Here is a 16539-nt window from a genome sequence, read left to right as displayed (position 1 = left end):
TATTTCAACACATCTCTCTTACCCTTTCATTACTTACTCGATCCAATCACCTCACACCACATATTGTCCTCAAAAATCTCCTCTCCAACACATCCACCCTCCTCTGCACAACCCTACCTATAGCCCATGCCTCACAACCATATAACATTGTTGGAACCGCTATTCCTTCAAACATACCCATTTTTGCTCTCCAAGATAACGTTCTCGCCTTCCACACATTCTTCAATGCTCCCAGAACCTTCGCCCCCTCCCCACCCTCTGACTCGCTTCCGCTTTCATGGTTCCATCCACTACCAAATCCACTTCCAGATATCTAAAACACTTCTCTTCCCCCAGTTTTTCTCCATTCAAACTTACCTTCCAATTGACTTGTCCCTCAACCCTACTGAACCTTATAACCTTACTCTTATTCACATTTACTCTCAGCTTTCTTCTTTCACACACTTTACCAAACTCAGTCACCAACTTCAGCAGTTTCTCACCTGAATCAGCCACCAGTGCTGTATCATCAGCGAACAACAACTGGCTCACTTATCAAGCCCTCTCATCCACAACTGAATACCTACTTGCCCCTCTCTCGAAAACTCTTGCATTCACCTCCCTAACAACTCCATCCATAAACAAATTAAACAACCATGGAGACATCATGCACCCCTGCCACAAACTGACATTCACTGGGAACCAATCAATCACTTTCCTCTCCTCCTACTCGTACACATGCCTTACATCCTCGATAAAAACTTTTCACGGCTTCTAGCATCCTCGATAAAAACTTTTCACTGCTTCTAGCAACTTACCTCCCACATCATATACTCTTAATACCTTCCACAGAGCATCTATATCCACTCTATCATATGCATTCTCCAGATCCATGAATGCTACATACAAATCCATCTGTTTTTCTAAGTATTTCTCGCATACATTCTTCAGAGCAAACACCTGATCCACACATCCTCAACCACTTCTGAAACCACACTGCTCTTCCCCAGTCTGATGCTCTGTACATGCCTTGACCCTCTCAATCAATGCCCTTCCATATAATTTCCCAGGAATACTCAACAAACTTATACCTCTGTAATTTGAAAACTCACCTTTATCCCCTTTGCCTTTGTACAATGGCACTATGCATGCATTCCGCCAATCCTCAGGCACTACATCATGAACCATACATACACTGAATTTCCTCACCAACCAGTCAACAACACAGTCACCCCCTTTTTTTAATAAATTCAACAGCAATATATTTATTTATTTATATATATATTTTGCTTTGTCGCTGTCTCCCACATAAGCGAGGAAGCGCAAGGAAACAGATGAAAGAATGACCCAACCCAGCCACATACACATGTATATACATACACGTCCACACATGCAAATGTACATACCTATACATCTCAACATATACATATATATATATATATATATATACACACACAGACATATACATATATACACATGTACATAATTCATACTGTCTTCCTTTATTCATTCCCATCGCCACCCCGCCACACGAAATAAAAAACCCCTCCCCCCTCATGTGTGCGAGGTAGCACTAGGAAAAGACAACAAAGGCCACATTCGTTCATACTCAGCCTCTAGCTGTCATGTAATAATGCATTGAAACCACAGTTCCCTTTCCACATCCAGGCCCCACAGAACTTTCCATGGTTTACCCCAGATGCTTCACATGCCCTGGTTCAATCCACTGACAGCACGTCGACCCCGATATACCACATTGTTCCAATTCATTCTATTCCTTGCACGCCCTTTCACCCTCCTGCATGTTCAGGCCCCGATCACTCAAAATCTTTTTCACTCCATCTTTCCACCTCCAATTTGGTCTCCCACTTCTCCTCGATCCCTCCACCTCTGACACATATATCCTCTTGGTCAATCTTTCCTCACTCATTCTCTCCATGTGACCAAACTATTTCAAAACACCTTCTTCTGCTCTCTCAACCACACTCTTTTTATTACCACACATCTCTCTTACCCTTACACTGCTTACTCGATCAAACCACCTCACACCACATATTGTCCTCAAACATCTCATTTCCAGCACATCCACCCTCCTGCGCACAACTCTATCCATAGCTCATGCCTTGCAACCATACAACATTGTTGGAACCACTATTCCTTCAAACATACCCATTTTTGCTTTCCGAGATAATGTTCTCAACTTCCACACATTCTTCAAGGCTCCCAGAATTTTCGCCCCCTCCCCCACCCTATGATTCACTTCTGCTTCCATGGTTCCATTTGCTGCCAAATCCACTCCCAGATATCTAAAACACCTCACTTCCTCCAGTTTTTCTCCATTCAAACTTACCTCCCAATTGACTTGACCCTCAACCCTACTGTACCTAATAGCCTTGCTCTTATTCACATTTACTCTCAGCTTTCTTCTTTCACACACTTAACCAAACTCAGTCACCAGCTTCTGCAGTTTCTCACATGAATCAGCCACCAGTGCTGTATCATCAGTGAACAACAACTGACTCACTTCCCAAGCTCTCTCATCCACAAAAGACTGCATACTTGCCCCTCTTTCCAAAACTGTTGAATTCAACTCCCTAACAACCCCATCCATAAACAAAATTAAACAACCATGGAGACATCACACATCCCTGCCGCAAACCTACATTCACTGAGAACCAATCACTTTCCTCTCTTCCTACACGTACACATGCCTTATATCCTCGATAAAAACTTTTCGCTGCTTCTAACAACTTGCCTCCCACACCATATATTCTTAATACCTTCCACAGAGCATCTCTATCAACTCTATCATATACCATGAGTCACACATACATTAAATAACCTAACCAACCAGTCAACAATACAGTCACCCCCTTTTTTTTATAAATTCCACTGCAATACCATCCAAACCCACTGCCTTGCCGGCTTTCATCTTCCACAAAGCTTTTACTACCTCTTCTCCGTTTTCCAAATCATTCTCCCTAACCCTCTCACTTTGCACGCCACCTCGACGAAAATACCCTATATCTGCCACTCTTATCATCAAACACATTCAACAAACCTTCAAAATACTGACTCCATCTCCTTCTCACATCACCACTAATTGTTATCACCTCCCCGTTAGACCCCTTCACTGAAGTTCCCATTGATTCCCTTGTCTTACGCACTTTATTTACCTCCTTCCGAAACATCTTTTTATTCTCCCTAAAATTTAATGATACTCTCTCACCCCAACTCTCACTTGCCCTCTTTTTCACCTCCTGCACCTTTCTCTTGACCTCCTGCCTATTTCTTTTATGCATCTCCCAGTCATTTGCATTACTTCCCTGCAAAAATCGTCCAAATGCCTCTCTCTTCTCTTTCACTAATACTCTTACTTCATCCCATCATTCACTACCCTTTCTAATCTGCCCATCTCCCACACTTCTCATGCCACAAGCATCTTTTGCGTAAGCCATCACTGCTTCCCTAAATACATCCCATTCCTCCTACACTCCACTTTTGTCCTTTGTTCTCACCTTTTTCCATTCTGTAATCATTCTCTCCTGGTACTTCCTCCCACAAGTCTCCTTCCCAAGCTCACTTACTCTCACCACTCTCTCCACCCCAACATTCTCTCTTCTTTTCTGAAAACCTCTACAAATCTTCACCTTCGCCTCCACAAGATAACGATCAGACATCCCTCCAGTTGCACCTCTCAGCACATTAACATCCAAAAGCCTCTCTCGCGCGCCTATCAATTAACACGCAATCCAATAACGCTCTCTGGCCATCTCTCCTACTTACATACGTATACTTATGTATATCTCTCTTTTTAAACCAGGTATTCCCAATCACCAGTCCTTTTTCAGCTCATAAATCTACAACCTCTTCACCATTTCCATTTACAACACTGAACACCCCATGTACACCAATTATTCTCTCAACTGCCACATTACTCACCTTTGCATTCAAATCACCCATCCCTATAACCCAGTCTCGTGCATCAAAACTACCAACACACTCACAGCTGCTCCCAAAACACTGGCCTCTCATGATCTTTCTTATCATGCTCAGGTGTATATGCACCAATAATCACCCATCTCTCTCCAATCACTTTCAGTTTTGCCCATATCAGTCTAGAGTTTACTTTCTTACACTCTATCACATACTCCCACCACTCCTGTTTCAGGAGTAGTGCTACTCCTTCCCTTGCTCTTGACCTCTAACTAACCCCTGACTTTACTCCCAAGACATTCCCAAATCACTCTTCCCCTTTACTCTTGAGCTTCTTTTCACTCAGAGCCAAAACATCCAGGTTCCTTTCCTCAAACATACTACCTATCTCTCCTTTTTCCTCATCTTGGTTACATCCACACACATTTAGACACCCCAATCTGAGCCTTCGAGGAGGATGAGCACTTCCCGCGTGACTCCTTCTCCTGTTTCCCCTTTTAGAAAGTTAAAATACAAGGAGGGGAGGGTTTACAGCCCCCCGCTCCCGTCCCCTTTAGTCGCCTTGTATGACACATGAGGAATGCATGGGAAGTATTCTTTCTCCCCTATCCCCTGATGATACAGCGCTGGTGGCTGATTCATGTGAGAAACTGCAGAAGCTGGTGACTGAGTTTGGAAAAGTGTGTGGAAGAAGAAAGTTAAGAGTAAATGTGAATAAGAGCAAGGTTATTAGGTACAGTAGGGTTGAGGGTCAAGTCAATTGGGAGGTGAGTTTGAATGGAGAAAAACTGGAGGAAGTGAAGTGTTTTAGATATCTGGGAGTGGATCTGGCAGCGGATGGAACCATGGAAGCGGAAGTGTATCATAGGGTGGGGGAGGGGGCGAAAATCCTGGGGGCCTTGAAGAATGTGTGGAAGTCGAGAACATTATTTCGGAAAGCAAAAATGGGTATGTTTGAAGGAATAGTGGTTCCAACAATGTTGTATGGTTGCGAGGCGTGGACTATGGATAGAGTTGTGCGCAGGAGGATGGATGTGCTGGAAATGAGATGTTTGAGGACAATGTGTGGTGTGAGGTGGTTTGATCGAGTGAGTAACATAAGGGTAAGAGAGATGTGTGGAAATAAAAAGAGCGTGGTTGAGAGAGCAGAAGAGGGTGTTTTGAAGTGGTTTGGGCACATGGAGAGGATGAGTGAGGAAAGATTGACCAAGAGGATATATGTGTCGGAGGTGGAGGGAACAAGGAGAAGAGGGAGACCAAATTGGAGGTGGAAAGATGGAGTGAAAAAGATTTTGTGTGATCGGGGCCTGAACATGCAGGAGGGTGAAAGGAGGGCAAAGAATAGAGTGAATTGGAGCGATGTGGTATTACCGGGGTTGACGTGCTGTCAGTGGATTGAATCAAGGCATGTGAAGCGTCTGGGGTAAACCATGGAAAGCTGTGTAGGTATGTATATTTTGCGTGTGTGGACGTATGTATATACATGTGTAATGGGGGGGGGGCATTTCTTTCGTCTGTTTCCTTGCGCTACCTCGCAAACGCGGGAGACAGCGACAAAGTATAAAATATATATATATATATATATATATAATATATATATAATATATATATATTATAATTGGAAAGGATCATAATTTTGCGCGTGATCAAGATATTCCTGAGTCCACGGGGAAAATGAAACGAAAAGTTCCCAAGTGCACTTTCGTGTAATAATCACATCATCAGGGGAGACACAAGAGAGATATATAACAGTTCAGTTGATATACATCGAAGAGACGAAGCTAGGACGCCATTTGGTAAACATGTGATTGTCCATACTCGTCCATATACATATAAACGTCCAACATCCAGGATCGAACCCGGGACCCCTGTGCAACAGGCAGGAGCGTTACTGTAATGCTATGATCGCCCCTGGCTATTGGGGGTTTGTATGTTCTATGAAGGTGCACGTTCATGTGCACTTTGTTCATATTCATATACCTCCGCGTTGTACAGTTAGGTTTGGTAAAATGCTATTGCAGGCTATGTGCACCTGTTGGGAAATGGCCAGTGTGGACCACTGTTGCTAACCAACGTGAGACGAAGGGTATTCGAGTACACAGTATTCGAATGGTTATTTGCCTATTAAAGGCGTACATATACATGTGTAAGGAGATGCAACTGTAAAGTAAATGATGAGTAAAGAAACCTGGGGGAGAGAGAACAACAGTGGCGGGACGGACATCGATGCTCTCATGTTGAGCGAGACGCATAGCCTCGCCCACCGGCGGGTATACCAGCCGGACCACAGAAGACAAACCCTTCACACGGCCCTTATAGGTAGGTCAGGGATATTTGAGTCCTCTTACGATAAGAAGTAAAATAAGAATTTACACAAGATTGCATACAGCAGTCTAAGCGATAGACAGTGATATCTGTAATAAGAATGACGGGATTGTAAATACATATTCTGAAGGAAGATGTGTTTGTTACAGGTCAAGCGAGTAGGAAGACGAGGTCACGCCATGGGGCAGGAGGTAACTGATATACTTAATAACAGTGAAGTGCATGTAAAACCCACTTATTAAAGGAGATCATGTCTTATAGTAAGACAATAGAAATCCATGTAAGAAATAGATAAACTAAAAGAACAACGGGGTCGGTGGTAATAACTAATGTTTATTTTAGGGCTGCCCTCCACAGCTGTCTGAATCCGGTGATTGTAGGGTGATTGTGGGGGATTGTAGGGTGATTTTAGAGTGAAATTAAGTGATACGCATTGTATAAGGTGCTGTTAATGAAGATGCTATTGTCTAATTGTCATAGAAAAGTTGTTGGAATAAATATGGTATTTAAAGGTGCCTCTTTATTATCCGGGGTCTGCACTAACTGGTAACCCCCAAACCATATGCTTTTACACATATACATACATATACATATCAGCATATACAATATACATATACTTACAGCCATATACATATATACACATGTACATACATATACTTGCTTGCCTTCATCCATTCCCAGAGCCACCCTGCCCCATAGAAAAGTTATTGCCACCCTCTTCGTCAGGGAGGTAACGCCAGGAAAACGACAACGAAGGCCACTTTTGTTCATGCTCAGTGTCTAGCTGTCATGTATAATGCACCGAAACCACAGCTCCCTTTCCAAATCCAGGCCCCACAAAACTTTCCATGCTTTACCCCAGGTGCTTCACATGCCCAGGTTCAATCCAATGACAGCACGTTGATCCCAGTATACCACATCGTCCCAATTCACTATTTCCTTGCACACTTTTCACCCTTCTGTATGTTCAGGCCCCGATGGCTTAAAATATTTTTCATTCCATCTTACCACCTCCAATTTGGTCTCCCACTTCTCATCATTCCCTCCACCCCTGACACATATATCCTCTTTGTCAATCTTTCCTCACTCACTCTCTTACTCCTCTTACCCTGATATTACTTACTCAATCAAACCACCTCACACCACATATTGTCCTAAAACATCTCATTTCCAGCACATCCACCCTCCTGCACACAACTCTATCTATAGCACACGCCTCGCAACCATATGACATTGTTGGAACCACTATTCCTTCAAATATACCAATTTTTGTTTTCCAAAATAATGTTCTCGACTTCCACACATTCTTCAACGCTCCCAAAACTTTCACCCCCTCCCCCACCCTTATGATTCACTTCCGCTTCCATGGTTCCATCCGCTGCCAAATCCACTCCCAGATATCTAAATCACTTAACTTCCTCCAGTTTTCTCCATACAAACTTACCTCCCAGTTGACTTGTCCCTCAACCCTACTGTACCTGATAACCTTGCTCTTATTCCCATTTACTCTCAGCTTTCTTCCTTCACACACTTTACCAAACTCAGTCACCAGCTTCTGCAGTTTTTCACATGAAACAGCCACTAGCGCTGTATCATCAGCGAACAACAACTGACTTCCCAAGCTCTCTCATCCACAACAAACTGCATACTTGCCCCTCTTTCCAAAACTCTTGCATTCAACTCCCTAACAGCCCCATCCATAAACAAATTAAACAACCATGGAGACATCACACACCCCTGCCGCAAACCTACATTCACTGAGAACCAATCACTTTCCTCTCTTCTACACGTACACATGCCTTACATCCTCGATAAAAACTTTTCACTGCTTCTAACAGCTTGCCTCCCACACCATATATTCTTAATACCTTCCCCAGAGCATCTCTATCAACTCTATCATATGCCTTCTCCAGATCCATAAAAGCTACACGCAAATCCATTTGCTTTTCTAAGTATTTCTCACATGCATTCTTCAAAGAAAACACCTGATCCACACATCCTCTACCACTTCAGAAACCACACTGCTCTTCCCCAATCTGATTCTCTGTACATTCCTTGACCCTCTCAATCAATACCCTCCCATATAATTTCCCAGGAATACTCAACAACCTTATACCGCTGCTATTTGAGCACTCACTTGTATCCCCTTTGCCTTTGTACAATGGCACTATGCAAGCATTCTGCCAATCCTCAGGCACCTCACCATGATTCATTTTATATTTATTTATTTTGCTTTGTCGCTGTCTCCCGCGTTAGCGAGGTAACGCAAGGAAACAGACGAATGAATGTCCTAACCCACCCACATACTCATGTATATACATACACATCCACACACGCAAATATACATACCTATACATCTCAATGTATACATATATATACACACACAGACATATACATATATACACATGTACATAATTCATACTGTCTGCCTTTATTCATTCCCATCACCACTTCGCCACACATGGAATAACAACCCCCTACCCCCCCATGTGTGCGAGGTAGACCTAGGAAAAGACAACAAAGGCCACATTCGTTCACACTCAGTCTCTAGCTGTTATGTAATAATGCACCGAAACCACAGCTCCCTATCCACATCCAGGCCCCACAGAACGTTCCATGGTTTACCCCAGATGCTTCATATGCCCTAGTTCAATCCATTGACAGCACGTTGACCCCGATATACCACATTGTTCCAATTCACTCTATTCCTTGCACGCCTTTCACCCTCCTGTATGTTCAGGCCCTGATCACTCAAAATCTTTTTCACTCCATCTTTCCACCTCCAATTTGGTCTCCCACTTCTCCTCGATCCCTCCACCTCTGACACATATATCCTCTTTGTCAATCTTTCCTCACTCATTCTCTCCATGTGACCAAACTATTTCAAAACACCTTCTTCTGCTCTCTCAACCACACTCTTTTTATTACCACACATCTCTCTTACCCTTACACTGCTTACTCGATCAAACCACCTCACACCACATATTGTCCTCAAACATCTCATTTCCAGCACATCCACCCTCCTGCGCACAACTCTATCCATAGCTCATGCCTTGCAACCATACAACATTGTTGGAACCACTATTCCTTCAAACATACCCATTTTTGCTTTCCGAGATAATGTTCTCAACTTCCACACATTCTTCAAGGCTCCCAGAATTTTCGCCCCCTCCCCCAACCTATGATTCACTTCTGCTTCCATGGTTCCATTTGCTGCCAAATCCACTCCCAGATATCTAAAACACCTCACTTCCTCCAGTTTTTCTCCATTCAAACTTACCTCCCAATTGACTTGACCCTCAACCCTACTGTACCTAATAACCTTGCTCTTATTCACATTTACTCTCAGCTTTCTTCTTTCACACACTTAACCAAACTCAGTCACCAGCTTCTGCAGTTTCTCACATGAATCAGCCACCAGTGCTGTATCATCAGTGAACAACAACTGACTCACTTCCCAAGCTCTCTCATCCACAACAGACTGCATACTTGCCCCTCTTTCCAAAACTGTTGAATTCAACTCCCTAACAACCCCATCCATAAACAAAATTAAACAACCATGGAGACATCACACATCCCTGCCGCAAACCTACATTCACTGAGAACCAATCACTTTCCTCTCTTCCTACACATACACATGCCTTATATCCTCGATAAAAACTTTTCGCTGCTTCTAACAACTTGCCTCCCACACCATATATTCTTAATACCTTCCACAGAGCATCTCTATCAACTCTATCATATACCATGAGTCACACATACATTAAATAACCTAACCAACCAGTCAACAATACAGTCACCCCCTTTTTTTTTTATAAATTCCACTGCAATACCATCCAAACCCACTGCCTTGCCGGCTTTCATCTTCCACAAAGCTTTTACTACCTCTTCTCCGTTTTCCAAATCATTCTCCCTAACCCTCTCACTTTGCACGCCACCTCGACGAAAATACCCTATATCTGCCACTCTTATCATCAAACACATTCAACAAACCTTCAAAATACTGACTCCATCTCCTTCTCACATCACCACTAATTGTTATCACCTCCCCGTTAGACCCCTTCACTGAAGTTCCCATTGATTCCCTTGTCTTACGCACTTTATTTACCTCCTTCCAAAACATCTTTTTATTCTCCCTAAAATTTAATGATACTCTCTCACCCCAACTCTCACTTGCCCTCTTTTTCACCTCTTGCACCTTTCTCTTGACCTCCTGCCTCTTTCTTTTATGCATCTCCCAGTCATTTGCATTACTTCCCTGCAAAAATCGTCCAAATGCCTCTCTCTTCTCTTTTACTAATACTCTTACTTCATCCCATCATTCACTACCCTTTCTAATCTGCCCATCTCCCACACTTCTCATGCCACAAGCATCTTTTGCGTAAGCCATCACTGCTTCCCTAAATACATCCCATTCCTCCTACACTCCACTTTTGTCCTTTGTTCTCACCTTTTTCCATTCTGTAATCATTCTCTCCTGGTACTTCCTCCCACAAGTCTCCTTCCCAAGCTCACTTACTCTCACCACTCTCTCCACCCCAACATTCTCTCTTCTTTTCTGAAAACCTCTACAAATCTTCACCTTCGCCTCCACAAGATAACGATCAGACATCCCTCCAGTTGCACCTCTCAGCACATTAACATCCAAAAGCCTCTCTCGCGCGCCTATCAATTAACACGTAATCCAATAACGCTCTCTGGCCATCTCTCCTACTTACATACGTATACTTATGTATATCTCTCTTTTTAAACCAGGTATTCCCAATCACCAGTCCTTTTTCAGCTCATAAATCTACAACCTCTTCACCATTTCCATTTACAACACTGAACACCCCATGTACACCAATTATTCTCTCAACTGCCACATTACTCACCTTTGCATTCAAATCACCCATCCCTATAACCCAGTCTCGTGCATCAAAACTACCAACACACTCACAGCTGCTCCCAAAACACTGGCCTCTCATGATCTTTCTTATCATGCTCAGGTGTATATGCACCAATAATCACCCATCTCTCTCCAACCACTTTCAGTTTTGCCCATATCAGTCTAGAGTTTACTTTCTTACACTCTATCACATACTCCCACCACTCCTGTTTCAGGAGTAGTGCTACTCCTTCCCTTGCTCTTGTCCTCTAACTAACCCCTGACTTTACTCCCAAGACATTCCCAAATCACTCTTCCCCTTTACTCTTGAGCTTCTTTTCACTCAGAGCCAAAACATCCAGGTTCCTTTCCTCAAACATACTACCTATCTCTCCTTTTTCCTCATCTTGGTTACATCCACACACATTTAGACACCCCAATCTGAGCCTTCGAGGAGGATGAGCACTTCCCGTGTGACTCCTTCTCCTGTTTCCCCTTTTAGAAAGTTAAAATACAAGGAGGGGAGGGTTTACAGCCCCCCGCTCCCGTCCCCTTTAGTCGCCTTGTATGACACATGAGGAATGCATGGGAAGTATTCTTTCTCCCCTATCCCCTGATGATACAGCGCTGGTGGCTGATTCATGTGAGAAACTGCAGAGGCTGGTGACTGAGTTTGGAAAAGTGTGTGGAAGAAGAAAGTTAAGAGTAAATGTGAATAAGAGCAAGGTTATTAGGTACAGTAGGGTTGAGGGTCAAGTCAATTGGGAGGTGAGTTTGAATGGAGAAAAACTGGAGGAAGTGAAGTGTTTTAGATATCTGGGAGTGGATCTGGCAGCGGATGGAACCATGGAAGCGGAAGTGTATCATAGGGTGGGGGAGGGGGCGAAAATCCTGGGGGCCTTGAAGAATGTGTGGAAGTCGAGAACATTATTTCGGAAAGCAAAAATGGGTATGTTTGAAGGAATAGTGGTTCCAACAATGTTGTATGGTTGCGAGGCGTGGACTATGGATAGAGTTGTGCGCAGGAGGATGGATGTGCTGGAAATGAGATGTTTGAGGACAATGTGTGGTGTGAGGTGGTTTGATCGAGTGAGTAACATAAGGGTAAGAGAGATGTGTGGAAATAAAAAGAGCGTGGTTGAGAGAGCAGAAGAGGGTGTTTTGAAGTGGTTTGGGCACATGGAGAGGATGAGTGAGGAAAGATTGACCAAGAGGATATATGTGTCGGAGGTGGAGGGAACAAGGAGAAGAGGGAGACCAAATTGGAGGTGGAAAGATGGAGTGAAAAAGATTTTGTGTGATCGGGGCCTGAACATGCAGGAGGGTGAAAGGAGGGCAAGAATAGAGTGAATTGGAGCGATGTGGTATACCGGGGTTGACGTGCTGTCAGTGGATTGAAGCAGGGCATGTGAAGCGTCTGGGGTAAACCATGGAAAGCTGTGTAGGTATGTATATTTGCGTGTGTGGACGTATGTATATACATGTGTATGGGGGGGGGGGGCCATTTCTTTCGTCTGTTTCCTTGCGCTACCTCGCAAACGCGGGAGACAGCGACAAAGTATAATAATAAAAAAAAAATAATATTTATTATACTTTGTCGCTGTCTCCCGCGTTAGCGAGGTAGTGCAAGGAAACAGACGAAGGAATGGCCCAACCCACCCACATACACATGTATATACATACACATCCACACATGCACATATACATACCTATACATCTCAACATATACATATATAGACACACACAGACATATACATATATACACAATTCATCCTGTCTGCCCTTATTCATTCCCGTCGCCACACATGAAATGAAAACCCCCTCCCCCCACATGTGCGCGAGGTAGCACTAGGAAAAGACAACAAAGACCACATTCATTCACACTCAGTCTCTAGCTGTCATGTACAATGCATCAAAACCACAGCCCCCTTTCCACATCCAGGCCCCACAGAACTTTCCATGACGCTTCACATGCCCTGGTTCATTCCACTGATAGCACGTCGACCCCAGTATACCACATCGTTCCAATTCACTCTATTCCTTGCACGCCTTTCACCCTCCTGCATGTTCAGGCCCTGATCACTGAAAATCTTTTTCACTCCATCTTTTCACCTCCAATTTGGTCTCCCACTTCTCCTCGTTCCCTCCACCTCTGACACATATATCCTCTTTGTCAATCTTTCCTCACTCATTCTCTCCATGTGACCAAATCATTTAATACACCCTCATCTGCTCTCTCAACCACACTCTTTTTATTACCACACATCTCTCTTACCCTTTCATTACTTGATTAAACCACCTCACACCACATATTTTCCTCAAACATGTCATCTCCAACACATCCACCCTCCTCCGCACAACCCTATGTATCGCCCATGCCCCACAATCATATAACATTGTTGGAACCACTATTCCTTCAAACATACCCATTTTTGCTTTCTGAGATAACGTTCTCGCCTTCCATACGTTCTTCAACGCTCCCAGAACCTTCGCCCCCTCTCCCACCCTGTGATTCACTTCTGCTTCCATGGGTCCATCTGCTGCCAAATCCACTCCCAGATATCTAAAACACTTCACTTCCTCCGGTTTTTCTCCTTTCAAACTTACCTCCCAATTGACCTGTCCCTCAACCCTACTGAACATAGTAACTAGTCACTCTCCTCTCTTTCTACTTGTACACATGCCATACATCCTTGATAATAACTTTTCAGTGCTTCTAGCAGCTTACCTCCCATACCATATTCTCTTAAAACCTTCCACAAAGCATGTGTATGAACCCTACCATATACCTTCTCCAGATTCATAAATGGTAACTACTAATCTATCAGTTTTTCTAAGTATTTTCCATACACATTCTTCAAAGCAGACACCTGATCAACACATCCTGTACCACTTCTGACACCACAATGCTCCTCTCCATGCACTCTCACACTTAATGAATACCCTCCCATGCAATTTCCCTGGAATATTCGACAAACTTATGCCTCTGTAGTTTGAACACTCACTTTTATCCCCTTTGCCTTTGTACAGTGTCAATAACAATTTAAAACACTAGCTTTTAGTTGATTTTTAAAATTTTTCTCCACACATGAAAAGGTATTGGTAAACTTACATAAGAAACTAACTTTCTTATTACCTCTCTGGATGTAATTTCCTTTGGGTGGTTGCGGATTGCAATAATGGCCTTTTGGTAACCATGAGCTCTCCATGTATCATTCTTGCTTTTGTACACTTCTGCCAGTTTTTCAAGCTTAGCTGTGATGTGAGCATTGAGATCTATCATTTGACTTGAAGAGTGAGCACAGACAAATTTTTCCTGAAAGATTGTTAACCATCAAAGGAAATGCTTAGAATTTTATTTATTTAAAACTAGCTTTTTCATGAATTATTATAGGTCAAGTCCTCTCTCAAAACTCGAGAAAAGCTCAAAATTACATTATATGACGATTTTTTCCTGAAAGATTGTTAACCATCAAAGGGAATGCTTAGAATTTTATTTATTCAAAACTAGCTTTTTCATGAATTATTACAGGACAAGTCCTCTGTCAAAACTCGAGAAAAGCTCAAAATTACATTATATGACGATTCTTTACTAAAGAAGCTTAAATATACTTACAGTATCATACACATCAAAGCTGAATAAGAAATACATTAAAAAATGAAATTCCAAGTTCAATAACCTATGCCTATTCAATGCTAAGTATACCTAAAAGTAATGAGATGTTAAAATTCACTATTCATAAATAAATCTCTTGGAATACCCTGCATAAGTTTACCAAAATCTCTGAGGGCATAACTCTATCTATATCTCTGATGCCTGTTCTGATAGGAATTCCCTTAAAGGGGTGGCCACAGCAACAGAGCCTTTATAACTAAAGAATTCCAGTGCCGCTTCTTAGCCTTTAGTGCCTCACCTTTAACAGGCCACAGGCAGAGTTTGCAAATGCTCCTACCTAATGTTCCTTATGACTACCTCTATCTAATACTCCTAAATGTTCCTACTCCCAAATGTTCCTACCAACTGCTTCTGTCTACTACTCCTAACCTTTTGCCAAAAGGCAGGGCTCACACATAATGCTCACCGCAGGAAAATCTAGACTTACGAAGAATGAGCTGCACGAGTTAAGTGTTGTCAAGAGTTATATATAACAAGATGAGATTGTATGTTTGTGGGCAGAATGCCCAGTAGTCCAAATGTTAGTGATGCAGAGAGAGAAGGCAGCTACCTGGGTCAGAGGAATGCAACTTGACAACTACTAAAGTGCTGGCTCACTAAGCAGATGTCACTAACCCTCCTGATACCCAGGCGGGTAGTACTGGTAATATACCTTCCTGGTCATTGGCTGCCTACCATATACTCTTACCACAACTCATATATATAATGACTCATAAAAATATTTCTAAACATCCATTTTGCATACTTTCCACTTAAAAATACCTTTATTGGTTAGAGCTTTCAGTGTACCTCCAATCTTTCAACTCTGCATATACACACAATATACTAGTTATTACCTGTAGCTTTTTTGGAAAGGGTTTTATTAACAACTTTACACTTTCTTGGTCTTGATATGTTGCTGTCACAGTCTGTCCTGCCAAACCACTAGATGCTTGATTTTCTTCAGTTTTTGCTTCTTGGTGTTGGCTTTTAAGCTTCTCACCAAGACTCTGCTGACCATCTGGTTCATGCTGAGCAACCAGAAGTGAGGCTTTTTTTTCTTCTATTTCTGTCTCATCCACATCTGATGAATTATTTGGATTGAAGTCCTTTCCGACCACAAACTCTTTGCTACAAAGATTGTCATCTTTTTCCAAGTGATTTAACAGTAACTGACCTCCATTTCTGACATTTTCCATTTGAGGGGCTTTGACCTTTATGTATTCAGAAATATTAAACTCTTCTTTTTTTTGATGCTTCTCACATGGGTCTGGATTTGAAATTATTTCATAGTCTTTAGTTTCAACCTTTGCTTTTGCTTTTATACATTTTACTAGCCAAGTACATCTTACAAAAATGGCATTATCAAAACTGGATGGGTCAAGCAGTACTTTTAACTTTTCAATGTCCACTGTTTCTTCAAAAACAGCATGAGATATTCCCTTATTGGGGCATGGCAATGTTTTGATTATTTCACCTCCATATTTTTCTACCAGCTTTTGAAAAATATTCAACCTCTTGACCCCAAAGTTTGCAGGATGAATATAGCATTTTACTCCTGAGAGAATTGGTGGAGTTGATTCATTGGTAGCATCTTCTCTCTCATGAATATTCTTAGATTTCTTTTTTGATGTAACTATCTGACAGGCCTTTCTCCTCATGTTGACATTGGAACACACATCCTTTTTTAATCTGAAAAAAGGGAAGATTAAAATATGCTATAACTTTTAGATTCTCTGTTCGGCTAAGAGGAATTAATCTAAATCACCTTAATGAA

The 16539-nt window shown here is 42.4% G+C and overlaps 1 protein-coding gene across 9 annotated transcripts in view; it reads right to left on the bottom strand.

The window, feature by feature from the left end:
* LOC139745747 (DNA polymerase lambda-like) overlaps positions 1–16539 on the bottom strand; it is a 305248-nt gene that overhangs the window by 32221 nt on the left and 256488 nt on the right. For all 9 annotated transcript variants that reach the window (XR_011711928.1, XR_011711933.1, XR_011711931.1 and 6 more), the window contains 2 exons: positions 15620–16454; positions 14244–14423 (listed from right to left, as the gene is read on the bottom strand). Coding sequence is in view for 1 of the 9 variants with exons in the window: in XM_071656272.1 (XP_071512373.1) it covers positions 14244–14423; positions 15620–16454 (1015 nt within the window). In the remaining 8 variants the exon portion in view is untranslated. The remainder of the gene's footprint in view (positions 1–14243; positions 14424–15619; positions 16455–16539) is intronic.

This window comes from Panulirus ornatus, chromosome 62, assembly GCF_036320965.1.
Source record: "Panulirus ornatus isolate Po-2019 chromosome 62, ASM3632096v1, whole genome shotgun sequence".
Taxonomy (NCBI): domain Eukaryota; kingdom Metazoa; phylum Arthropoda; class Malacostraca; order Decapoda; family Palinuridae; genus Panulirus; species Panulirus ornatus.
Note: the sequence above shows the minus strand (reverse complement) of the source record. Positions and strands in the feature narration are given on the sequence as shown.